At 41.5% G+C, this 25,613-nt stretch overlaps 1 protein-coding gene across 2 annotated transcripts in view; it reads left to right on the forward strand.

Moving 5' to 3' along the window:
• Nucleotides 1-25,613, forward strand: part of SUFU (SUFU negative regulator of hedgehog signaling) — a 94,942-nt gene that overhangs the window by 11,052 nt on the left and 58,277 nt on the right. For both annotated transcript variants that reach the window (XM_034061735.1, XM_034061736.1), the window contains exon 3: nucleotides 15,003-15,139. In XM_034061735.1, coding sequence (XP_033917626.1) covers nucleotides 15,003-15,139 — 137 coding nt within the window. The remainder of the gene's footprint in view (nucleotides 1-15,002; nucleotides 15,140-25,613) is intronic.

Here is a 25,613-nt window from a genome sequence, read left to right on the forward strand (position 1 = left end):
GAAAGGGGTGGTGGTTGGGGGATCTGTGTTTCAGGTAAGATTTTGTGGAGTTCAGCATATCTGCACTGGAGAGAAGAAAGATCAAATCAGTTTAGCCTGGGAGTTGAGCCTGCAAGGAAAATTCTTTAAGCCCTAAGGTTTTCTTCCACCTTTCATGGTGCCCAGTTTCTTTCAAGTGTGGTGTAGAAGCATACTTTCACACAGAGGAGCCTGAGGGCTTGCTTAATACTGGCACAGATGAGTAAACTCTTCCTTCTTCGTCCTAATCTAATTTCACTAAGCTGTTAGCTCTGAAGTTAAAGGACACCTACCATGTCAGGACTGGCTGAGTGGTAGCTACTTCATAGAATAGGGAGGTGAGGTTGAGTTTTGAGGGCATATGTTAAAGTTGAAGATCAGGAAATAGTTGTTCTGCTCCTGGGTCTCACAGAAGTCAGACTTCTATGAAGTGTGAGTGTGTTGGGTTGGTTGTGGGGAGCAGCCATGAAATTCTATCATTTACAGTTACTCTTCCATTACTGTAAAATGTAAGGAGATTCTTCCAGGTCTCCATAGCTTCCTGCTTTGTGTTACTGTTGCTTCACCTGTGGGAACTGAACTTTAGACAGTGCACTGAAGAAAAGCTTCTTCTGTATGCGGTGGCTGGAGGTAGAGAACCTGCCCCAACTAAAGGAAATGATATGAAAGAGGACATGATCAGTATCAGTTCAGGAAAGAGGTATGAGAGCTGGGACTTGGAAGAGGGGAGCCCAAGGTGAGCACCTTACTATGGACTTCCTTTTTCTTCCTAGGTCTCTTGTCTGTCAAAGATTGACCTCAAATTTAATGCTTAAAAAGAAACACATGCAGAAGTATGATCATCTAAGGTTCATTTCCCTCTTTCCCAGGCAAAAAACCCCCCTGTTAAACCAAGTGTCATGCTTATTTGCATGCCCGTTGGAGATAAGCCTCTCTCCAAGGACGGAGGCAATGTACCAGGACTGATGAAGGTTTGTGTTTCTCTGCTGGAGGCAGACCTCCCTTGAAGCTATGGTCACCATGGGGAAATCTTTTTTTCCCTCCTCCAAGGCAGACTGCACTTTGCTTCCAAATGTCATTTGTTGGAGGTAGTTAGCACCGTTAATAATATGAAATATGTAGGCCACCTACAGAGAGAAGTCCGCTTTGTGCTGTGGTCTATGTGTCTGTGTGTGGAAGCTGTGGGACAAGAGTACGCTTGGACTGTGCTAGATTTGGATGCTTTATTTTGAAGTATTGAAGGAAATTCATGTAACGGTACAGCACGGTAGTTGAATTTACAGGAAGGACTGTTTTCAATCAAAAAAAAGGGAAAGGGTTTGAAGTAGGTTTATAGGTGAGTGTTACTGAAGGCAAACCTTGCTTCCTTGTTCAGTAGCAGAGTCTGCATGTGCATCTTGGCAAGATGAGCCTCATGCTGCCATGCAGGGGAAAGGGCAAAGTGTTCAAACTGTGAACTCGTCAGACTCATGATTTCTTTTTGTCAGAAGAGCTTCGACAGTTACGATCTTGGCATACGGGAACAGAGTTGGCCCAAAACAAGGCTTCCTTACTCTCATCTCCCAGCTGGGTTAGTGCTGTATGACGTGGGAGAGCTCACAGGCTCTGCTGTCCCAGTGAGTTCAGACTGCCAGGAAGAGGAGCGACTGGGGATTCGAGCTGGGTCTTCCAGCAAAAGATTGCTTTATGTGATAAAGGTCTGTTTAGGATGTTCTAAAAAGCAAGAATTAAAAGACAGTGAGCTCTCTTTTTTTTGGTGGGATGTGAAGGTAAAAGCATTTTTTGAGCTGTGTGGCCATTCCAGCTGTGAGATCAAAGAGGAGTTGACTTTTTTTATCCCTTTGCTGCCTGGAATAATGATACTAACAAAATGAATGTTTGAAGAGATGAATGCCATTATCATACCTAATCCCCTTTTTCTCTTCACAACAGATTTAGCATTGGGATTGTGCCTTCTTGACTAGGACTAGAATAAGTCTGTGTTTCTTGATGGAGCAGTGGTTACAATTGCTAACCACAAATTACAGCTGGAGACAAAATTACCAATTTCATTTGAAAATTTGAGCTGTTGGGATTTCTGTCTCCTAAGCTGGAAACTCCATACCGATTACCTAACTTGGCTGCCTCTCTACTGTCATCTCAATTTTGAATTGAGGCCCAATAGGCAGTGACACCAGGCTAACAAAAGAGGGCTGCAGATCTTTGGTGGTCTCCCATTCAGATGGTATTCCCTTCCTTGCACAAAGGGGTGGCTAAGGGCTCTTCAGTGCCACTCTGCCTCCAGGGATGGTAAACAAGGAATGGATCGTCTGATGGGAGGCATTTTTTGATCACTTGACAAAGCTGGGTAGATGTGATGCCACCTGACAAAGGGCTGAGGTTTAAAGGAAGATTTTGCAAGGGCTCTGAAGAACAAAAAGCATCAAATTGAGGGGGAAAAAAAAGGGCAGAAAACTGTGGTGTTTTTTAGGATGTAAACAGGGTGGAGGTGAAGGGGGACTCCACCGTTCTTGTGGAGCTCGATTTAAACCCAAAGGATAGAGACAAGGAAAGGAGGGGGTGAGCACACAGATGGCTCATTGTTTTGTGTAGCTCAGCATTCTTGCACTGCTGAAGTGAAGGGCAATTGTTTTAAAATCCCTTTTGCAAAGAATGCTGTTTACTTTTCAGCTATTCCTGGTCCCTGAGATGTAAACCAGAGGGGCTGGTCTTTAACACCCACTTGTTGGAGGGTCAGTGCCCTGTCCAGAGGGCACAGGACAGTTCCTGGGCTGTGAGGCATCACTCCTGTAAGGGAATGGAGGAAAGAGTGTGCCTGGAAAACACAGTGCATTAGCCTGGGAGAAGTTGACAATTAAAAGATGCACATGGGGGGGTGATGCAGAGCAGTGTCTCACCTGGGGGAACATCATCACAGGTAAGAAATGTGGCCTAAAACTGGCACATACCACACCTGCAACAGTATCTGATATACACTATAGTTTTCTTACATCATTATTTTTGGTAGCAAATAATTTGTTAGTATAGAGAAATGTTACTATTTGTATATTGTTATTCTTTCAACTATTCCAGTTGCACTGGCATAGCTGCCGACCCTCCTCCCCTGTGAATTGTTGTAGCCTTTCTGGAGCAGGGGCCTTTTTTGGCATAGTCGACAAAAATAAACCATAAAGGCAGCTGTTGTTATGAATAAGGCTCAACAGGGGAATTTTACCAGTAGAACTACAGCAATATAATTATACTGGTAGACTAGTTACAGTAAATTTCCTCATGAAGACAAGCCTTAAGTTGACATTTCCTAGCTAAGTTGGATCCATATGTATAACTTTATTACACAAAAATAATACATCTCTGAGCTTTGAATTCTTTTTTACCCAGAAGAGTAACATTAAGCAGAAAAGCAAAGAATTTAGTGTTCAGAGATGGATGGGAGATTTGCTGTAGCAGAGCTACTGTGATGATGAGCTATATGCTGAACTCCGTTTTACTGGGTTGGTTGTTCTTCCTAAAGTGATCAGGAACGTGAGGAACGTGTTTGTACTTATGCACATTTCAGTACTGCTTACTTTTTGGTGCAGTGAGTTGACATCTCTCCCAACTTTACTCCTGTTTGTAAGAGAAGCTGAGCCATTTTGCACTTTCCATGACCAGAATGATTTGGCTGAAAGGCAAAACTATTTTGCCACTATTAAAATCTTTTGGGTTAACTGACCCACTGAAAGGAAGTGGGGAAGGATGCTTCCTTTCCTCCTTTGTTTGATTTAAAGAGGCTAAGATTTATTTTATTCTTTTGGATCTTGTCTTACAGCGGATGGAACCTGTGTAACATTCCCAAGCCAGGTGTTTATCTCTATAGATCAAAAATATCAGACTATGATTCCTACTTCTGGAAGTTTCCAGTGCTTCAAAGGAACGACAGTCTTGCAGGAGAAGCTTAACACTTAAAGGCAGATTACAAAATATATAGTATACTTCTCATTGCAGCTGTCTCGTGTTTCCCTTTCAGGAGTCTTTCACAAGCAGTCTGGTGCTTTCTTTTCCCTGGAATTACAGCTTGAGCTCCCAGGGCCTTTCCCTGCCTGTTTAATTGATGAAGCTCTCTTACAGTGCTCATTGGTATGTTTTTGAGTGTGCCCTTTACAATGAAATGAGACTATGTAACAGCTCTGCAAGTAAGGAAGTATTGTCCTGATTTCTACAGCTAATGAAGTGAAAGATCAGGGATTGAATCCCAGATCCAGCAGGATACTTGGGTGCGTAAACTGTGCTTGAAATGTGTTGGATTTGGATCAGGCTCCTAAAAGCTCCAAAATGCTTTTTATGCCTCAAGCTCACTTACTGTACAACTGAGAACTTAATTGTATGAATTGTATATTCTAAATGTACTTGAGGGTGTGCTGAAGTTTTCTTGCTTTTTCTTTTAGCATATATTCTTTAGCCAGCAGGAAAGTAATGGGAGACACCAGTGTTTATATTCTGTGTAACATGCTGGAGCTCTGATCCTCGCTTGAGGATTCTAGGCAATGCTGTAAAAAACTAACTGTAGCTGTCAGTGTAGCCTCTGGCTTTGGGTTTTTCTCTTATTCTTCCCACCCTCCCATACTGCTTTTGAAAGCCGCTTTTGTTATGCGAATGGGTTCCTCCCAGCAGCTGCAGAACTTTCCACAGTAGGAGCTAGGAAGGAGCCAGCAGGCACTGCAAGGAAACTTGGAGCCCTGTTCCCAGATGCTCACCAACACAGCAGTACTGTCCTTTCCTTCATGCTGGCTCAAGCTGGCCCTTTGCTTATGTTCTGTTGGCTGGTGAGGTTGCAGCTGAGCCCTTTGGTGAAGTCTGGGGGTGTGTTATCATTCCCCGCTGGCTACACAAAAAGCAGTGTATGAGAGCTAAGGATTCTGTCCCAGTATGAAATGGGATCTGTGTGCAGATGGAACGTTGTCTTCTTCACTGGTGCACTGTATAGCACAGTGACTGTGTACTTCATTTGTACAATCACCTCCAGCTCAAGCCAAATGAGAACACTGTTGTACTGGGCCTTGTAGAAATAAAAGATAAGTAGTTCTGAAGTGCAGCATAAATAGACAGCTTAAATAAAATGTTGAAGTACAAATCTTGATAAGTTGTGGGTTTTTTCACTAGTTCCCTGCCCCTTGTTCTGTGAATGCAATAACAAATCCTTATTGTACTCCTAGCTATTCATTCCAGACCCTTTCAGTGGGCATTAAGATGATGCAACTGTGCTCCAGCTTCCCCAGGCCATCGCAGTGAGACTTGTTCGCCCTTTCCCTGTGGAGCCATGGAGCGCAGCCTGACTTGCAGTGCTGGCTGTGCTTGCAGCCTGCTGCAGGTGGTGATTGAGAACCTGCTTTCAGGGTTCTGCTGTCTGTGAGATGGGAAGTCTGGGTAACTCAATGGAGAACTGTGTAAGCCCTTGAGCTGAAAATCATGGCCAGTCCTCTGTCACTTGATTTCAGGTAGTTTGTTTATTTTTTAAATATGTATTTTGGGAATCATGAAGATGAAATGGTTTGGTCTTGTCAGTTTATTTAAGACTGTAATGGGAGATCAAACCATCACCTACTGATATAGCTGTATCCATGCACCATAAAATGGAGAAAATGAATAGTAAACTGCCCTCATGTGGACATCTTTTGCTGGGGTGGAGAGTGACGCATCCCATATAACCTCCTGTTTCATAGTTTGTTGTTTTAGTAATTTCCCAGTTGCAGTATTTGTCCATGCTGTGCAGAATGTGTAGCTCATTTCCCAGCTTTTTTGACCTTGATAGTTAGAGTATATCAGCATTTCTTATATATGACAAGTGTGTCACATTACTCTTTGAAGCAGGGAAATGTCATTAGTTTACATATGAGAATCCAATTCTGAAGTAACTTGCTGAGGAAGATGGGGTAATTATAGCAGACAAGAGATTCAAACTTGAGTAACCCAGATGCTGGGTTAGGATTTTAAGTCTCCTAAAGTTTAGTGACTTAATAATGAAGCAGATAGATGCGTTTGGCACCAACAGGGCCATTACAGCCTTTTGCCCTTAATCAGTGTGCACTATTCTTATATGTATGACTATGCTGGCACTCTCCATAATGAGACAATAATGCTCCCAAGCCTCTAGAGCTCAAAGTGATTAACCTCCAGCAGCTAAGTAGGATCCTATACTTCTTCCAGATGCTACTGCTTTCATGGCATGGACAGTGAGCCTCAGAGAATCAATGCTTAGATTGCAATATTTTGCAGCCCAACACATAAAAATGACCTGAAAACTGATGGTGGTTTACTTTAACATGCTAGGCTGGAGGAGCATAGTTCAGGAGCTGTTTCCCCACATGTCTGGGCAGGAACTGAATATAGTAACTGCTTCTGTCAAAATGAGTTTAACTCATGTGTTCATAAAATTATCAGTTGTGGGTCCTGCCAACTTGGTTTTGGACACAGGGTACCAGTAGTAAAAGTTTATCTCTTGTCTGTGATGCTTTGTCACTTGGGTTTGTAGGGACCTCTGAAAGTTTCCAGTTGATGCCTGCTCAGAGGGCCAACTTCTGCAACATCCCTGATCCTGTTCCAGAGTTTGATCATCTGAAAAAGATATCCAGATACATGTAACTGGAATAATTTATTGCAGTTTTGCAGTGCATCTCTGAGAAAGATCTGGCTCTGTCTTCCCTTTGCCTTCCCAATAGGTAATTAAGATCTTATTGATCCTCCCTTCCTATTAGCCTTCTTTTATTGAGGCTCAACAAACCAGCACCCAGCCTTTCCTCATGTGATGGAGGCAGCTGTGTGCCAAGTGCTTCTCATGTGTCTGACTGATTTAGGTGTCTAAAATGTGGTCAGTCTATCAGGTCTACAAATACATACAACAATTTCCATGCAGTTCTTGTGTAGTTCAGGTGACACTACACAAGACAGTTGTGTCTGCAGAGTTAGGAGTAAGGTTAGTGACTCTGTAGTCAGAAGGTTTAGAGGAAAAATCAGTTTGTCTGTTGTATCAATGCTTATTATTTCATAGAATCATAGAACACCAGGTTTATAGAAACCATTTTTAAAAACCAAAACCTGAACTGTGACTTTCTGGGCTTCAGGGGCAGGATTGTCCCAGCTGAGTTTTGAAGAAGCTGAATAGTAAAATGTGTGAAATCAGTATTGTGTACGTGTGAGTGAAACTTAAACTGAGGTCTTCTCTTTTCCCCTGTGCCCCATAACATCACTTTACTTGCTGGACGGTAGCTCAGTGAAGAACACCTCTGTTTTTTATATTGGGCAGCACAAATTGACTTGCAGATTTTACTCAAATCTGTTTCAATGTAAGTTTTCTAAGCTGATCCTACATGAGTATTTTGGAAAGCTGACAAACTGCCTCCAAATGCCAGTAGGCTGAGTGCCTCTGCATCTGTTTGGGCTTAGATGTTGGAATAATTCTCTAAAAACAACTTAAGTTGCTGTTTCTAGAAAGGTTTTCCATTTGGTTGATGGCTTCGACATTTGATATGATGTACTGCAAGAGCAAGCTCCAAGCAACAGCTTTGGGTGTAGTCATAGACTGATGTCTCGAGCATCGTGTGTCACTCACTTTCTGGCCTTGATTTTACATGAACAGAAATCTCCGAGCTTGTGTTCTTTTTGCATTTGTATTTTCCCTGTTTATGCATGAAGCTTTTTCTTAAATCAAGCTAGGAAGGAGTCCAGTAAGATCCTGTGTACAGGTTTGGGATGGTGAGAGCTTATGGAATTTCCTGTTGAGTGCTCTGAAGAGGTAACCATCTGACAACCAGATAACCACCCCCTGCTTCTCTCAGATGTGTTTATGCATTTTTCTTTAAAACTGAGGTTTTTTTCAATGCCAGGATACAATCCAGGAGAATATGTGAGTGAGCAGGTGGGGTTTGGCTGAAATAACTTTTCTGGATACTTTTTTAAGCCTTTAATGTAGGGGGGGTTGTGCCTATTATGAAATTATTTCACAGGAGCATCTGAGCATGCCATCAGGGCTCTCAGATGAGACTTTCAAATTGTTCGACAGCTGCACTAAAACCAACCATTTCTTGTTAGGCAAGATGCTTGAAGAACCAGGTAGGGTCACTTTTTTTTAATTCTGAAGCTCTGGAATCTGAATCCTTTGGTTATAGTGGGAAGACATTGAATAATGGACCAGCTTGAATTCACAAGACTGATTCTCAGCATAGTATTGTTTGGGCCACATCAGCTCTTGCCTGATGTCTTTCTTAGGAGATGGAGACACTAAGCTGTTCAACTCAATGGCTGTGACAGCTTGCTGAAGGCTTCTCTTTGGGTTTTAGACAGGCGCTCACCCTTTGTGTTGCTTGTTTATAAACAGATGTGGGCAGTGCAATGATATGTGTCCTGAGTTTTCTCAGGAAGGACCTGTGAAGTCAGCTTTTTGTTAAACACGTCATCTGTGTTGCTGTTAGTAATATCTTTGCTAGCTAATAAGAAAATCTTGTGGGATGGTTACTAACTATGCAGTCTTAAAACACTCTTGAGGCTTGGGCCTTGAAGTACTTTGGTCTCATCAAGCAGAGTGATGGGCACTGCCCATTAGCTTGGTTTAACCACCTTCTCAGACTTCTCCAACATCCTGATAGGCTGATCTGGAGTACTGAAAGCTATGTACTGACAGGGTTTTTTTGAGGGGTGGTGTGCATTGAGTGGTCCATCCCTCAATTCCATGCCTCTCCAGTTAGAAACAAGGATGTGCGGGACATTGTCACATGATTTGCACAAGTCCTGGTAGATGATACCAGGTTGTGATAACTGTATTTCTCCAGAACAGTATCAGAGTAGCTCACTAGTGGCAGAGCAGGAAGCTTTGTCCTTGTAAAAGATGTGGGGAAATGCAATTAGGAAGTTGAAGCAAAAGGCACATGAAGTGGCTTTGCTAAAGCAGTGGCAATGGGGCTGGAAACTGAAGCTGGGATAAGTGGGTTCAGAGTACTGTGAGATTCCCAGAAGAGACCTCATTTATCTCCCTGGAGCTGCTGGGAGGGGAGCTGTGACTTCTGAAGGGACAGTCCCAACTATCCCAAAATACTCTGAAAGAGCTTTCTTCTTGTTCCCTAGCTGAAATAATCGTAATGAAGTGCCTGTATTTCCCTATATAAACTCCCATTTTCATGACTGGTTCACCTAATATATTTATACATACACTTTTAAACTCAAAAAAGAAGCACCTAGCACACTCTGCTCCTTGTCTAGAGTTGTGTTGCTTTCAAAAGCAAAATTTCAGAAACACAGCCATTCTGCACTGCAGTGGAGCAAATCTCCTCTCATTCCTTGCAAAAGTGAGAATGAAAATGCTTTGGCAAACAGCTTTGATTTAAACTGAAAAGCGTCTGGGTTTCAGAGCTGCTTTTAAAGCAAAAGGCTATTTTGGTTTTTGATCCTCTTAAGCTGGGTTATTTGATGTGAAAAACGCCCTGGGTACTCTGCTGCAGAGAGCAGCTTTTCAGTTCTCTGTGTGTGGCTTCAGGAGAGGGCCTGGCAGAGCATAGGGTGGTGGGGGGCTCAGGGGGCCCAGCCACATGGCTCTGTAAATAAAGGGGCCTCTATTTCTTAGGATTCTTTTGCTGGAACTAAATATCATGATCAGTGAAACTCTTACCTCATTAAAGGAACAAGCTAGGCTCCTTCAGCATATGTGCAGTGCTGAGATGTGGTCTCTTCTGCTGAGCTGATTTGCTATACAGATAAAGGGAGTTTGAACCCAAAGAATGGCATGTGATACATGACCTTGGCTTTCAAAAGGTTTAGTTTTGTTCATGAGACAAAATAAGGTTTTAATATTAAATATAGAGTTGGATTTGACTTGGCAGATACCAAAGCCTTCCATTACTGCTGTGGTCATAATATAAAACTATCTGATGTGTGGGCATGTAGCAAGCCAAGAATTTCTCCATCAGTGTTTGTTTTTTGTGAATACTTAGCCAGCTGCTTGGCAGTTGGCTTGGCTATAAAGGTGATGTGCCCTCGTGTTGGAAGGGGCAAAGCAGTGGCAGGCACAAAACGGTCCATGCTGTCTTTTTACAGTTAGTATCTTCAGTTTAGGGGCAAAACATATATGTATTTGTTTTCCTTCTTAGTATTTTAGGGGTGTTTAAAAGAAACTTTCACTCCAAACTGTAGGGTTCAGCAGAAGCAAGGCATGAACCAAGCTATGTGAAATACTCTGATCTGTTAGTAAAAAAACTTACTGCTGTGTTGAAGCTTTTAGTTTATGTACCTGAGGATACGCACAGATACAGAATGCTGACTTTGAGGTTTCCATCCTGCACACACTCCATTCTCAGATCATTGTCTTACTGTAAAGCTGAGGCTCTTTTGGATTACTGGATTGTAACTGTTTTGCTGAAGAAATGACCTGTAAAGCGCTTCAGTGTTGAGATGCTGAACTGAGCTCCAAAGCCTTTGTTCTATATTGGCTATAGTCTGAATTGGTCACCTTCAGATTTAAAAAAAAGCCAAACAAAACACCACCAAAGTGAACAGCTAAACCTCAGCCAAAAAAACCCCACCACTGCAGTCACCACCTCTGCTGCTTACAAAGAAACCTACTCCTAATAATTGTGCCAGAATCTGGCTTCTGTAAAACAAAAAGTGTGCAATAAAAGCATTACTATTGCAGTTGACACAAGAGTCAGGGTCAGGGTAACCTGCTGCAGAGGCTTTGCTGCCCATTTGGAAAGAGCAAGGTTAGTTCAGCTAGTGGATCATAAGCAAACCTTGTCTCTCTCTCTGTGCTTTAGCAGGATTTCTTCCACCTTGGGTTATCCTCGTACCTTCACCCAGTTTTCTGTGGAAATGAGGTTTGTTCCATCTGTCTCTTCTAGAACTATAAGAGTTTTTAATATGTTGGTTGACTGTGGTTGGATTTTCTGGAAGTTTTCTGGAAGTTCAGTGAAAATTGGGAACATTAGGGAACGAGACTGAGTTTGAACATCAACAAGCCTGCAAGATGTGATCCCTTTTTTGTCCAGTTCCTTGGCATCCTCCTAAGATAACACTTAACCAGTGGGGATGTACCCTACAAGGAGGCAGCTGCCATGGGAGTTCAGTGTGTCCACATTAAAGCAATGGATCATCTTGGTATAGATGAACTTGTTTATGGGGAGTCTCATTTTATTAGTTCCCTGATTATGAGTGGATTTCTTGATTATGATAGGTACACCTATGTCTTGTTGGTAAGACCTTGAACAAAAATGAACACAGATAATCTGGGGGAATGAGCAGCTGCTTACAGCCCAGATATAAGGGAGGAATCCCTTTATTCTTATGGGGATAAAAAGCCATTTTCTTGGGCTTCCATTCCTATGGTGTGAATATCTGGAGGTCTCACGCTTTTTACTGGGCAAATTCGTTTCTCACATGTTTGTTGGCTGTGGGTGCTACTTGCCTCTCTGCCAATGGAATGATGCGTCCTTGCCCTGACAAATTTTGGAGTCCAGGGCAGTGTAAGCACTCACTCCCTAGTGAAAAGGACTTCTGTAGGAGAAGCCAAGCTGTATAACTCAGTACTGGATTCTTCTTTGTGATTCTGTTAGACCAAGGGTCAGAAGCATATGGCATGGTTATAGTTTGTTTAGCTCTGAAAGCTCACATCTACCTCCATTCTCGGTTCACCGGATTATGGTCTGTTGTTCATAGAAAGAGATTTTATGGCACCTATTGAAACTATATTCAACAGGACTTCTTAAGAATAAAAGCAAAATCTTTGGCAAAAATGCTAAGCAAAAATAACTATCTAATTACACTTTGAATATTAGCATTTCTTCCTATGAAGAACTTGCCTGAATTAAATATAAAGGATTTCTAAAATAATCACAGGCTTTTAAAGCCACATGTGTCACAGTTTCTTCAAAACCAAATTGTCAACCTAAAATTAAACAGATCAGACTTTTGCTTTAGAGACTGTTGTCTTGGAAGAGCTGTACAATGCAGGCGAATTGCATGTATAATTTTCACTGTGACAAAGCCATGTGTTTTCAGCAACCTGTGACCATTAACTTAAAAAAACCATTTGAAGTCTAATATCTAACTACAAATGTCTTACATGTGGATAGGACTTTTCTGAAATTCAGTTGTTAATTTAAGAATTTGAGAGTTTAAACATTGTGTGTTGCTGCGGTTTTTAGTGGTTTCAGAAGATGTGTTAATATTCTTGAGGGGTGGGGGATTTTTCAAGTCTTCCAAGGGAAGTAACCTCTCATCTCTTTAATTCTATTTATTTTCTGGTAGATCTTCTCTGTATTAGTGTCTATTTTATTACTATCTTAAAAAAAGATGTAAGAAACATTGCCTCTCAGTTTTACTGCTTTGTGACTACTGGTATGTTGCTGACCAGTGTACTCCTAGATGTTCACCTTGCTTTACATTTTATGGGTAATCACTTCTGTTATCCATTTTATGGATAATCACTTCTGTTACCCTGTAACTTGTGCATGAATCAATATAAAGCATGTGTGGTGTTCTCTTAAACAGTTATTTCTGGGAAGTGGAGAGATCTGTGGAGTTCAGAAACCCCACACTAAACTCCAGTTTGATGCATATTAGAAGTAAAGCTATGTTGTTTCAGAATGGGCCTTGAAAGGAGGAAATTCAATAGGGAGCCATCTTACTTTCCAAAATTTAAACTGTGAACGATCAGCTTGAAGGCTTTTTGCTAACTTTGATCTTTCTTAAAATTGACCTGTTCCTAATGTGTTTCAGTTTCTGCTGTGTGCTTTTTCCTGGAATCAGTCCTTGAAAACTACCCACTTCGAAGCATTTTTGTTTCTCCCTTTAAGAAATATTTCTGTTTTCCCTTTGCTAACTGATACGTGAAACTAATAAAACGCTACAGGGGTGCTGAATGTGGAAAGTACAACTTCGCATTTGTGAGGCTATCACCATCCTGTGTCAGTCTTTTTGGTAGGCCTGTATATGTGATTACAGCATGTGGGTTTCACTGCATATCCAGATTCCACTCCCTGGCTGGCTGGTTATTCAGTAAGCTCTTGCTTTATGAACCAAATGTAATTATTTGGCTTGTTGCTTAAAGCTGCGCTTCTTTCCCCAAAGAGGTTTCATGTGTGCCATTTGACCATTCTGAAATGTGTTTACTGCTCTGTTCATAGGGAGTTTGATTTCGTTGTATGTAATTCTCAAATTCTTTGCTGAGGAGAATGTGGAGATAAGCAAAAATGGACATTGAATTTATACTAATGAAATAAAGACTTTATTTGCTATATTGCTTATTCCCTTTTATTGCAGATGTCTGTCTGACTTTCAGTACATACTCCTTTGGTTTCAGTCAGAGATTTTTATTCTTTTCAGTATTTTAGTGGTGTTTAAAAGAAACTCTCAGTCAAAATTGTGGGGTTCAGCATTGTATTCAGTACTGTAATTGCTGTTATCTCTTTGGGCTGTCTCGTAGTCTAGCTTTGTCCCTGGGTACGTTTCTTAATTACTTTCATTACATCAAACTTCCCTTGAAAAATCCTCAAATGAAGTTACATTGCATGATGATGGAGTGGTGTTGGTGCTTAAGTCTGATCAGTTTTAGTATGTCATTAGGTAGAGTCACCATAAAGCATTTCTGTTTCAAAGTCTTTTGGAACTATTGGAACAACCCTTCCAGCACCTGGAGCTGGTCATTACATTGCTGCTGAGCTTTGCTTTTCAAATGGAAAATGCTGTCATTACTATCCCTACTGCTCTGTTTCACTGGTTTGAGACAGAGTACAATGTTAAGGCTTTGTGCGTTGTGATTTTCGTATGTGCCAACAAGGTACCAGCATCCAGGACATTTGCAAAGTTTCTCCAGAGAATTTGCCAATGGCTGCAGGTGTTGGAGATTTGAACTGGCAAAATGATACTGGTTTGTGAAAGCTTCTGTGAGATGTCTTTATGTTTAGAGTAAATCCTTCTTTCTTTCCTCTTCCTTTGTGGAATATCCACAGCAAACAAGCAAGATATTCAATAGCAGTGGTAACAAAGACACAGATATCCCTGACGTGCTTTCAATTTCTCAAGCTATGAGGTTGCTCATTTTCCACAGGCAAATGTGGCAATTTGACTTGTCAGGGACTTGGAACAGGAAATTTCCCTTTTGTGTGTGTATGTATGTATATATATAAAAGAATGATTTTTGAACACAAGTTTCATTGAAGTAAAGAGTAGTTTGGAGTATCCTCTATTTACTCCATTGTGCTATAGCCTTGATACTTCGATTACGACTTTATGCTTTTGGGTAGACACTATCTGACCAAACCAAATAAACAGGCGCCTATTTATGTCAAATGGGGAAATGCCCAAACTAGTGCTTCTTGAAGAGTAATTGTCCTATTCAGTGCTTTTTTTTTCTCCTCTACAGACAAGGAGAATGTGTGCAGGCATGTATTGGAGCAAAATAAGGATTACTGCATTGTATGAGACATTAATAACTTTCTGCCTGTATCCTCTTGTCTCGCCTCTCCCTTGCTGACCATCTACAACACAGAAATGCGTTATACATCAAAATACTCAGCTGTTTCAACCCAGAAACTTACTATGCAATACTTCAGTTGCATCTCGCTTCTTAACGTATAGAAAATTGAATTCACAAGGGTGAAGTAACATTATTTTCTGTTGCACACTTTCTTTGCTGTTCCCATTTAGATATCAGTGCAAAACTTACAATGATGTTTTAAAAACAAATTCAGGTTGCTGAAAATCCCACCCATTCGAGGAAAGAAATCATGTTTCCAAGGCTCTATTGTTTTGACTGAAAACACTACAATGATAGTTATCTTTGAAATTGTATTGCATCAGCTAACCTAACAATGTTTTGCCATTTGGGTCAGAGTAGACTGAAATAAGAGAATTACTAAACTTATCTTTTCTATGAGAACACTCATCGTTTTTCCATGGTCCTCATCTTGAAGCCTGCTCTGGTTACAAGCAATATGTCATGACTTTTTATTTTTCATTCCCTCCAGGTTTACAGGAACAGACGGACCAAGTGGTTTCGGATTTGAGCTGACGTTTCGCCTAAAGAGAGAAACGGGGGAGTCAGCACCACCTACTTGGCCAGCAGAGTTAATGCAAGGCTTAGCCAGATACGTCTTCCAGTCAGGTACTGCAGGGTTAAGTATGCTGCCTCACTTTTTTCCTGCCCTTGTTCTGAAGGGCAACATCTGTTACATGGTGCAACACTTGTCTCATCAGCACTCTATCAAATCTTGGGCATTATCTTTGTCTGAGAACCCAAAAGAGTGTGTTCCTTCCATCAGCCCAACTTGCTAGGGACAAAACCCAACTGCTGTTCAGCTAACACCAAATCTGTAGCACTGAAAAGCTGAAGATACAGAACAGTTAGGAACCATAGGAAGCTTGCCCAGTGACTCTTTGCTTCTTGTGTTGTTGGTTTCACCTTCTCTCAGTACAGAATCCTTAAAGTGAAATGGCTGAGGAGCACCCATCTTGATAAGGTGGCACTTCTCAGCCTAATGGCTGAGAATAACTTCAGAAAAAGCTGCAGTTCATTCGCAAGCAAATGTGTTCCTATGGTCTCTGCAGTTGAGCAGCAGCAACATGTGTAAACAAGAAGTTGCTGGGATGAGAAAATGGGATAAGGGATGCTAAGGCTGGGAGGGCTAGGGAATTAACAATTGGGAATCATTAATGCTGATGGAGACATGCCAGAAAACTGAGAACCAGGGAACCTACAAAACATCCTCTTGCACTACCCTTTCTGGGTTTCGTTCATACCAGTAGATTGAGTATTAGTTCTAGTCTGAGCACATGAAGACACAGAGAATGGTTGAGAGCATTGGAAAGCACTCTCCAGAATCACAAGATATGAATGAAAGTATGTGAAGAACTTTTTTTTTAACCTAGTTTAAAGTCCTTTATAGGTAAAGTACCTTCCAAATCAATGATTATTGAATTTGTAACATTTGGTGCTTGTTCTACTACTAAATAAATTGGTCAGTAACTCCTGGTTCTGTTGCTGGTTAAAACCAGGATTGCTCTGCTAACTTCAGTGACAAATCTCTGAGGCAGTGGTTACTCTTGTGGGTTTGTTTTGTTTTGTTTTCCTAAATATTGACTGATAGAGACGAATTCCAGCACAGGTTATTGCTTCTTATCATACTGGGAGTGTTTCTTGTTGCAGTTTAAAACAACCCAAGTGTATTTTTTATAACCTTTGCTGTGTAGCTGTCTTCCCTGGTTGACATCGAAATTTGAGCTCACCTTTCTATCTTGATTTTTGCTGCTCTTAAGCATCTGAATCCAAGTAACTGTAATGATTTTTGCTGTTGTTTGAGGTTCCCATCCTGCCTAAATTGTATTGTGTAGTAGCTTTCTGATACTGACCATGCAGTGATGAATTCATGCTCGCATTTTCTATGTATTAATTGCAAGGTCTGCAGGAAAAACCTGGAATCTAAAATCTCCCTTTTACATATTAGATACTTACATACTTATTAGGTATTTAGATACTTATCTTACGCATTACACCCGTTTTTACATTTTCTGCTCCAATGTAGATTCTCATAACGGTCTTTTAATAGATTAGTTTCAGTGCCTTCTATTTACATGTTAAGCAGCTTTTCTTGCTTGTTTTTCTTGCTCTTTTCATGGGTGAGAAGAAGTCTGCAGAGTGAAACGGGATTTGCTAGGCTACTTCAGGACAAACTTCTCTGTGACTAAGCTGGCACTCAGGGCAGAGACTTTCCTTGTTTGGTTCTTGCACTAATGCAGTCTCATGTTTCTGAACTCAAAGCCAATGAACTGTTTTTAGGCTGGAAAAAGTGGTTGTGCCCATGCATCAGTCTGACATGAACTTTTAAGGGCTTCCAGTATTATCCATGCTGGTTTTGACTTTCTATCTGCCATGACTCTTTAAAGGCACTGCTCAAATATATGTTAATGGATTCTAGCCTCTGGCTGTTTAGTTCTCAATTTACATGTTTAAAAACCCAGTGTATGAACCATAAATCGACTTCTTTCTTTGAATATGAAATTGAATGTGCAGTTGGTTCGTGCTCATCATGCAATAGGCAACCCATGTGCTGGGTTATCTTAGAAAGAGCGGGACCAGAAGATTGAGGGAAGTTATTACCTCTTTGGCATTGCACTGGGGATGCTTCACTTAAAACACTGTGTCTTGGTTTGGGCCTTCTGGCTTAAGAGATGCTGAAAAACCGGAGTGTCCAGGGTTGTCAAGGTCCTAGGGCATGTGATAGTTATCACATGTGAGTTAGGGTCCTGGGGAATGTGAGCTATGAAGAGAGCTGAGGGAGCAGGGCAGGGTTTGCCTGTGAAGAGAAGGTGCAGAGTGATCTGACAGGAGCCTACAACTATTGACAGGTTAGTTACAAGACTGAGGTCAAGCCCTATGTAATACAACGAGGGGCTACAGCTCTGAATTGTAATATGGGAGGTTCTGGGAGAGCTTCTGGAAAAAAACTTGCTCACAAGGAAGGTGGCAAAGGACAGGTAACAATTTATGAGAGGTGGTGGATCTCTGTCCCTTAAAAGGTTCAGGACATAGGTCCACAAAGCTACAACAACCCTGATCATCATTGGTGATGGCTCCACTTAAATAGGAGGCTGGACGAGAGACTTCCAGAGGCCCCTTAGATGTTAAAGAAGAGTTGGATATTTTTTTTGTTTTCTCTCCATGCAGCTTCATGCCCTTCAGCAAACAGCTGTGTGCTGTCACTGAGCATTACCAACCGTTCCTTGCCCTGTATAGGAGGAAACCATATGATGTTGCAGCAAGTGAACAAGTTCTAGTTTTATTTTAGTACAAATTTGTTTCTCGCTTGTCTCCTTTGAATAAGAACTTTCTCAGGCTGAAATCTTCTGACTAATCATAGACACCAGGTTAATCCCAAGATGATGTAAGTAAGCCTTACTTACAAGAAGATGATGTAAAAGTAAAAGTAAAAGATGGACTATCATGTTTCTTGATGTCTCAGGGCAATACCTGTTGACAATACCTAGATGTGCAGGCATTTTCTATCTAATGTAAGCTTGCTCACTCCATTGCTTTGCACAGTTCCCCGTCCTTCTACATCTGACATGTCTCACTGCTTTGCTTATGAGCTGCTGCCTCTCAGGTCCCCAGAGCAATTCCCATGTTCTTCTTTGCTTCACCCCTGAGTAATCAGGCACCAACTGCTCTGCACTATTGGGGTTTTCTGCCTAACAGTATTTCCCTCAGTCTAATGTGCCTACTCTGCAAAGCCAAGTGTCTTTTTTCCTTGGTCTTTTACAGGACTTTTCTGGTTAGATGTTAAAACTTTAAAACTGGGAAGTATCTGAAGGGGTGGTTTTTCTGAAGCCCATTGGGTAGTAGGCAAGCTGGGGTACAACAGCACTGTTTTACATGATGAAAGGTTTCTTTTTGCTCGAGTTCTTTCTGTCTGTGCCACTTGGATCATTTATCAGATGCAACAATGGTATTGTTTGACTCTGGTATACGTACCTGAAAGTTGTTCTTTCTTTTTTGGGTTTTTTTATTTTTTAAACCCAACTTTTTAGTCTCTAATACTCCAAAGTAGCCTCAAAAACATTTGATGAACCAAACCAACTTAAGTAATGCCTGTGAATCCTCTCTGAACAAGAGGCAAGAAAAAATAAAGCTGGCAGGAGCTTTTTGGGTAGGCTCCAAGCACTTTCACATGTCAAAAGATAGTTTACTTTGAAAGCTATGCTAAGAGCTAAATTCTTATCTCTTGAATGACCAGCCAACTTTTTGGTTATCATAGATGTGCTTGGGTCGGGTTGAAGTTGGGGGAGAGTAAGGTGTAGTTATAGACCTGCTGAACCTGAGCATTTTCAGGTGGTGATGACTGAGTTCAAAACTCACCTAGCAGCTACTGCTGTCCTAAATATTATAACTTTGTATTGCAGTTGCAAATCATGTCTCATTACAGTTGATGTATTTTTGTGACAAACACTTCTAGGCAAATGAATGCTGTGTTCCTTTGTTTCTGTCTCTCCTGCACTGTGGCTGTGATTTAAAAAAGCAGCCTTCTGCATTGAATTTCAGCCCTCTTTGAGCCTTGGCTTCCCTGTTCACTGTTACAAACACTTGGTGCTTTGTGCTTTTGATTAAATGGCACTACTTTCCTTCAACAAAACCAAGCTTGAGAATCTCAAAAATTTTATTTGTGGCTTTATCTGTTCTTTATTTTATCACTGTTTGACCACGACCACGCATTCCAGCTCTGTTATTTTTGGTTTAAAAAACCCCCAAACCTATAAACCTTGAATTGGTGACCTTAGCTTGTCATGGTTCATGGGTATACTGGGAATATCTCATGGTAGAACAAATTTATACTTCAAACAAAGAGGAAGAAATGCTCTTCCTACAAAAAGCTTATCTTGGGCTTATTGCGACTGTTAACTCCTTAGGTACTGCAATATTACAACACTTAACCTGTATAAAGAGGCTGTGATTTGTGTTTTCCTGAGATCAAAATCTGCATTGTTTCTAAGTTATTTTTACAGGCGTATTTGATATATAAGGGCAATATATTAATGCAGTATGGAAACAAATGTGTTGTGTGCATGAGTTCTTGCTGCTTCTGTGTTTCTTGGCCTGAAAGAAAACAGCTGTAGCTGTAAGGTACAGGTTTGGAGAAACTGTCACACAAAACTCATCATGTTAATGGTACAGCATATGTCATGGTTATATTCTCTGCAATGCATGATTGTAGTGGAGAGCTAGTTAGTGAAACTGTATTCAGAAGTACTAAGATGTCCATGAGTTAGAGGTATACAGGTTGGCTGAGCTTGATAACATTTATTCCAGAATATGGCTGCCTGAGCAGTTTGAGCCCTACCATTATAGGGGAAGCAGGTGAATGCTGTTTTTCCCTTTCAGCCCCACAAAAAAAACCCGAACAAACAATAAAGCCAAAACAAATCCCCAAAATGCAAAACCCTGAGGTTTCTAAATGGTCTCTCAGACTTGAGATCTTAAGAAACAGTTAGGAAAAACAAACCATCTAGAAGGCATTCAGGGAATAATGGATGTTCCAGCATGGACTTATCAAGAATAAATCAGAACAAACTAATCGTGGAAGTTACAGGCACCATGGGAAGCAGTGAATGTTGGTTACTTTGATCCTAGTGAGACTTTCAACATTGCCTCTTCCAACAAGTATGTGAGTGAGCTGAGGGAGTGTGGTCTTGATGAAAACTAAAGAGGGATGCAGTACTGGTTGGATATTTGGACTCTGAGTACTCTCAATGTGTAGTTGTCAACAACAAAAGATGCATAGAGTTTGGATTCCTCTAAAATCTGTCCTAGAGCTCATGCAATTTTGTACTAATCAGGATGATGAAATGCAGAGTATCCTGATGAAATCTGCAGGCACAGCAAAGCACTTCTGGTGCAGAGACCTTGAATTCAAACAACCTTTGCAAATAGTGGAAATTATCTCAAGTACCAATGTGCAGTAAGGTCAGAGACGTGCCACAGTTGTGAGGTCCTGTGCTTACACAGGTTAATCCAGTGCACACTTCCAAAAGAAGAAAATGATTCAAAATTAAAGTCATCAATGAACTATACCTAAGCAACATGCTGAGAGAAATTAAATTACTCTAATGTAGAAATAGAAGTGTTCTGTGTATTGCATATGATAGCATCCTGTACTGCTGGAAACACCTTGAAGGGAAAAGGGAGAGCATTTTATCTCATTCTGGGCAAAAGACTTCAAGTCTGATGCATCCAAGTTGGAGAGAATCTGGAGGAGAGCAGTGGGAATGACCCAAAGGTCCAGGAAATATGACCTGTTGAGGAATGATAGAGTTATGTTTGCTTGGTGTAGGGAAGAGAAGACGGGAGGAAGATGCGAGAACAGTCTTCAAGTATGTGAAAGGTTGCTGTAGGGAATAAAGTAATAATTTTTTGTGTGTCTATGGAGGATATGAGAGGTCTGTCACTACTAAAATTTCTGTAACATAGACTTAGGATTTGTATTAGGAAATCTTTTGGATAAGTGTGGTGAAATTCAGGAATAGTTGAAGATTCTCCATTGCTGCATACCTTTAAGACCAAGTCAAACTGTTCTTCATTGATATTTGCCAGGAAGAGTTGATCCCAGATGAGGGCAGAGTAGGAGCCTTCTTAGCCTCCTTTGTATTATAAATATGTCTTCACTGATTAGGTGTCCTCTTCAGGTTTTCTAAATGCAATTTTGGGTGGTTCCATAAATACATAATTTATCTATTTTTCCTAGTCTCCTGATTACTAGTGTGCTAAAAGATATTTAAATGTGTGAGTTTGAAGTGTCTGCTAATTTGAAAGTTAAATTTTAATATAAAACCTTTGACTAGACAGTAGTAAGAAGCTGTCTGGGGGACTGCAAAACAGTAACAGCAAAATGTATGAGCAAAGGAAGTAAGCGTGAGAAATGCAATTTGCGGGTGGCAGTTTCACGTAGATTTCAGCTGATTTCTTCAGGAGAAACTTACTTGTATGAGGTCTTCCTTAGAAAACCTATTACACTTTTGTAAAGTGCATTGGACAGAACTAATTCCAGCAGGTACATCTGAGTTCCACACGTGGGTAACAGCGTGTTAAAACACTGACTGAACAGCTGATGTGTTGGGTTCTTTTCTGAAGAAATTGGGGGACTTGGTATCCGTGAGCTTCTGTCCTCTGCCATGGTTCAAGTCAGTGGGACAATTTCCCAAAGTTACTGGAAGGGAGGATGGTTCTCAGTGATGCATGCAAGTGCCCAAGGCAGCATAGCCACACAAGCCTTTGTCAGCCAGGCTGAAAAGAAAGCCCAAAATGAGGTTATGTGAAGCCTTCCTTAGCTACTTGTGGCATGTCCTACTTCAGATAGAAATTATTGTCTGATGGTTTAATTGTAGTTTGAGGAATCACATACACTCTTCCTGACTATGTGCTTGTTGTGTCATTGCATTAGTTTGGGGCCATTGTGCCAGCTCTGTATGCTGCAGATTTCCCCGTTTTAAAGCCAGGGTGATTATAGGAGTTGTAAGGACTGCAGATAGAGATGCAGTTTTCATCTGATCAAAGTTAGTTTAAGTCTGAGCCACAGAGGCACTTTGCGTTTGACAGGCAGTATAACTTTTACACTGAAAATGGGACTCAGTGGGATTAAGTGATTTGACTGGGGTCACAGCCCTTCAGCCCAGCAGATACCTTGACACCTGCTGCCCTGCTGTAACTGCTACACCTCATCCTCACATCTTCTGGAGTCCAGAAAGCTCCAGTGCAGTAGCCTCACTGACTCTTACCTTGCCAACATGTTTTCAAACATTCTTGACACAGGCCAATTTTGTGTGTAAAAAGGAAATAAAAAACCCCAACCGAACCCAAAACAAACTCCTTGCTTCCTTGAATACAAATGAGGCCTGTCTAGCTTGTTTGTAAAACAGTGTTTATTTCTTCCCAGTATGATGACTAAAGCCAAATACAATCTCCCAGTAATTCATATATATTTTTCCCTGACTGTGCCTTTATATATATTTTTTTCATCCCTAGGCTGATTTATTGTTCTCTTCTGGTTGCTATGGCTCTGTAAAATGTATGTATTTTTTCTATCATCTGTTTGTAATATTGACCAGTTTCCAGCGTAGAGCTGGCCTGGCTCCTCTGTAGTATTCCAGGATTTTAGATTAAAAATGGGGGGGATTAACTATGTTTTTTAGCTCTACAAAGAAGTATAAATCAACATAAATTTTATTTCAGCAGAGCCTGTTATGTAGTGAACTCTGCTGTGCAAACACTGAAAATGTACCATAGTAAATTGCTGTAGGTGAATGGGACTCAACCAAGTGAGCAGGCTGCGTGCCTTTATCCTGCAAAGGGGTATGGAAACATTAAGTCACTGGTTCCAATTTAACCCAAGTTTGTCATGGCCAAAAGCTCTCATCATCTGATAGTTATTCAGCGGTCCATGAGAAATTGGTTGGGTTTTAGCCTAATTCCCCTTAGATGTTTCCCATAAAACAAGCTATTCTGTGAGGAGCAGCACAGATCAAGCGCGGTCCTTTATGTCTTTGTGTGCTAGCTCCTCTATATCCCACACTGCAGCAATAAATCCACTTTTCTCCATACTGTTGCCTATGAGCTCACCTCCCAGTATTTCTCATCCCTACCCCCCATCTCCTAAGCCAGTCTTGTCATATCCCCTAGATTCCAGCTGGGATGTACGTGCTGTAGCTGGTACCAAACAACGTGCTGGCTGATAAAACAAACTGGTTGCTTGTGTTCAGAGCGGTTGGCTGATGTGCCAGGCATGACAGGCAGCTATTAAGTTTGTGCTTCAGTCTCTAACCTGCTGCAGGCTTTCCCTGTGGCTGGCTGGAGGTTCTGAAGTTGTTGGGGAGGGAATTGCCAAATGCAACTCTTGTAAATTGCCCTGATAGGCGCTGCAGCGAAGTGCAGGTTGGAGATGGATCTGGCCCTTTTTATTTCCCCTTACAGATCACAAATAAAGCTTGTGCAGCACTGCTAGTAATTTAGAGAGAAGCATCTGTCCGCAAGGCTGTCAGTCAGACAGCACTGAAGAGACCTCATGGAAAATGTTTTTGTCTACAGAAGAGGTAATTCTAAGAGGAGACATTTTATTTGCATGTAAACACATATTTTCTTGAAATATTGCCCCATGGTTGCACAGAGAAGATATTGAAGCTGGGACCAAATTTAATCTTAGTGTCTTGTTGTTACTGCTCAGAATGCTTGAAACTTACCTAGTGGCACTATCTGATCACCCTGTCCTGCCTGATGCTGGATGCCTGTTGAATGTCCCACCAGATGAGGCTCATCCTGCTATGGCAGCTTTGCTCACTTTGTGTGTGTGCCTATTAGCTGACACACAAGGCAATACCAGTTGCAGGAAACCTTTCCTTTTGCAGCAACAGAGATGACAGCTTGCCATATGCTGGCCTCAGCCTATGCATGCAGTTGTAACTTACACAAACTTAATTGTGTATCTGAGCTCTCAAAGGAGAGATGTCAGTGTTGCAGTATGGCTTTGTGTGTTTTTTCTTTAGTGTGCTTGAAGGATGGGGCAGCTAGACACCTATCTGCTTTCCTGCTGTAGCTACTCTCAGGCAAGTCTTAAGGAGCTTTCTAGTTGTTTAGCTTTTGGCATCAAACTTTCTCTAATCCTTTTGTTGGCTTTTTTTTCCTGTGACTGTTCTGGGTTTGGTCCAGCACTGCTTGTTGAAAGGCATTATTATAGCTCTTCTTTTCCCCCTAAGGAAACTTCAGCGCCTGCTTTTAATGTGAAGATGGTCTTGCCAACCCCTAGCAGAGGTCTCTGGAGGAATATGCATGGCAATACTGATTGTCTGTAAGAGCCAGGTGGAGGGAGCCTTTCACTTGGAAAGAAGATAGAGGACAGGTGTTGGCACTGATGACAAGTTTGGGACTTGCTAGGACATTGTGCAACACCAAAGAATCTCTTCTCCGCACAATTCCTTTTGCTGCCGTGATAGAAGACCCCTTGTAACCCTCAGCCAGGTTTAAAAAGTGCTGGATGCTTTCTCAGGAACTTGAGAGGAGGGAACCAGCACCACTGCAGTGTGACATTGACTTTTGCTTTATCAGCACTGGTGATGTGAACATAGACTGGGTGCAGGGTTCTCCCAGCCTTCCTTCCCGTCTGCAGTTCAGTAGTAGAAATGCATGATTGGGCAACCAGGAGCTTCCAAGCACACGTGTACTCACTTTCAACTTGGAGGAGGAAAAGTCTGTGGTTTACATTGTCTGAATTAGCTATGTAATACAAGTTAAAGCCTTTACTTCCCTACCTACCTAATGTTATGAAGTTTGGGCGCTTTTTTTTCTCCTGTAGTTTGTCTTATGCGTTAGGCTGGGTACTTCCTGTGCCTTGCTATGGAAGCCTGACTCTATGACTTCTAGCTCTCAGCTGAGAACAGGTTTTGGACCTTCTCTGGCCCCAAAGGATATGTTGACACTAAAGCATGGAGGCACTTTGTGCCAGGAGCCAGAGGTACAGAAAGTCTTTGTTCCTTATAAAAGACTTTGTTGAAAGAGAAGGAAAGCTGTCTTCCCCAAACCGGTTTACTGATTGCATGGTATTTCTAGGCAGTAAGCGAGGGATCTCGGCACTGCGTGAAAGAGAAGGCTTGTTTTTAGCTGCTGCTGCAGTTTAGATAAAGTAGGTTTAGGCCCAGTTTGAGTTGGCTGGATTTCAACTGATGTTGTCCCTTTTAATTCTGTCAGCTCATGTCCTGTTCCTGCCTGGGAACTGAGCTTGGCTTGTTGCTTTTCAGCTGTTCGGTACAGTTCATTCAGTTCATTTATTTAAAAAAAAGGAAAGAAAAAAGGGGGGATCTGTTTTATTCTCAGTGCTTTGCATCAGTCCATGTGCCCTGAGGCTGCTCCCAAATGTCAGGGATGGACAGAGCAGCAACACTTGTAAATCTGGTACATGGTTGCATGTATAAATGCACAAGTTGCTTTAGGCTTCATACAGACTGGGGGCTGCCACTGAGAGAGGGGGGAAGGAAACATGCACAGAGACCTGGAGGAAGCTGTGTGACACATCTCTGTGCAAGGATGCTGCAGCAGGCGAAGGGGT

Source organism: Melopsittacus undulatus, chromosome 4 (genome assembly GCF_012275295.1).
Source record: "Melopsittacus undulatus isolate bMelUnd1 chromosome 4, bMelUnd1.mat.Z, whole genome shotgun sequence".
Classification (NCBI taxonomy): Eukaryota; Metazoa; Chordata; class Aves; order Psittaciformes; family Psittaculidae; genus Melopsittacus; species Melopsittacus undulatus.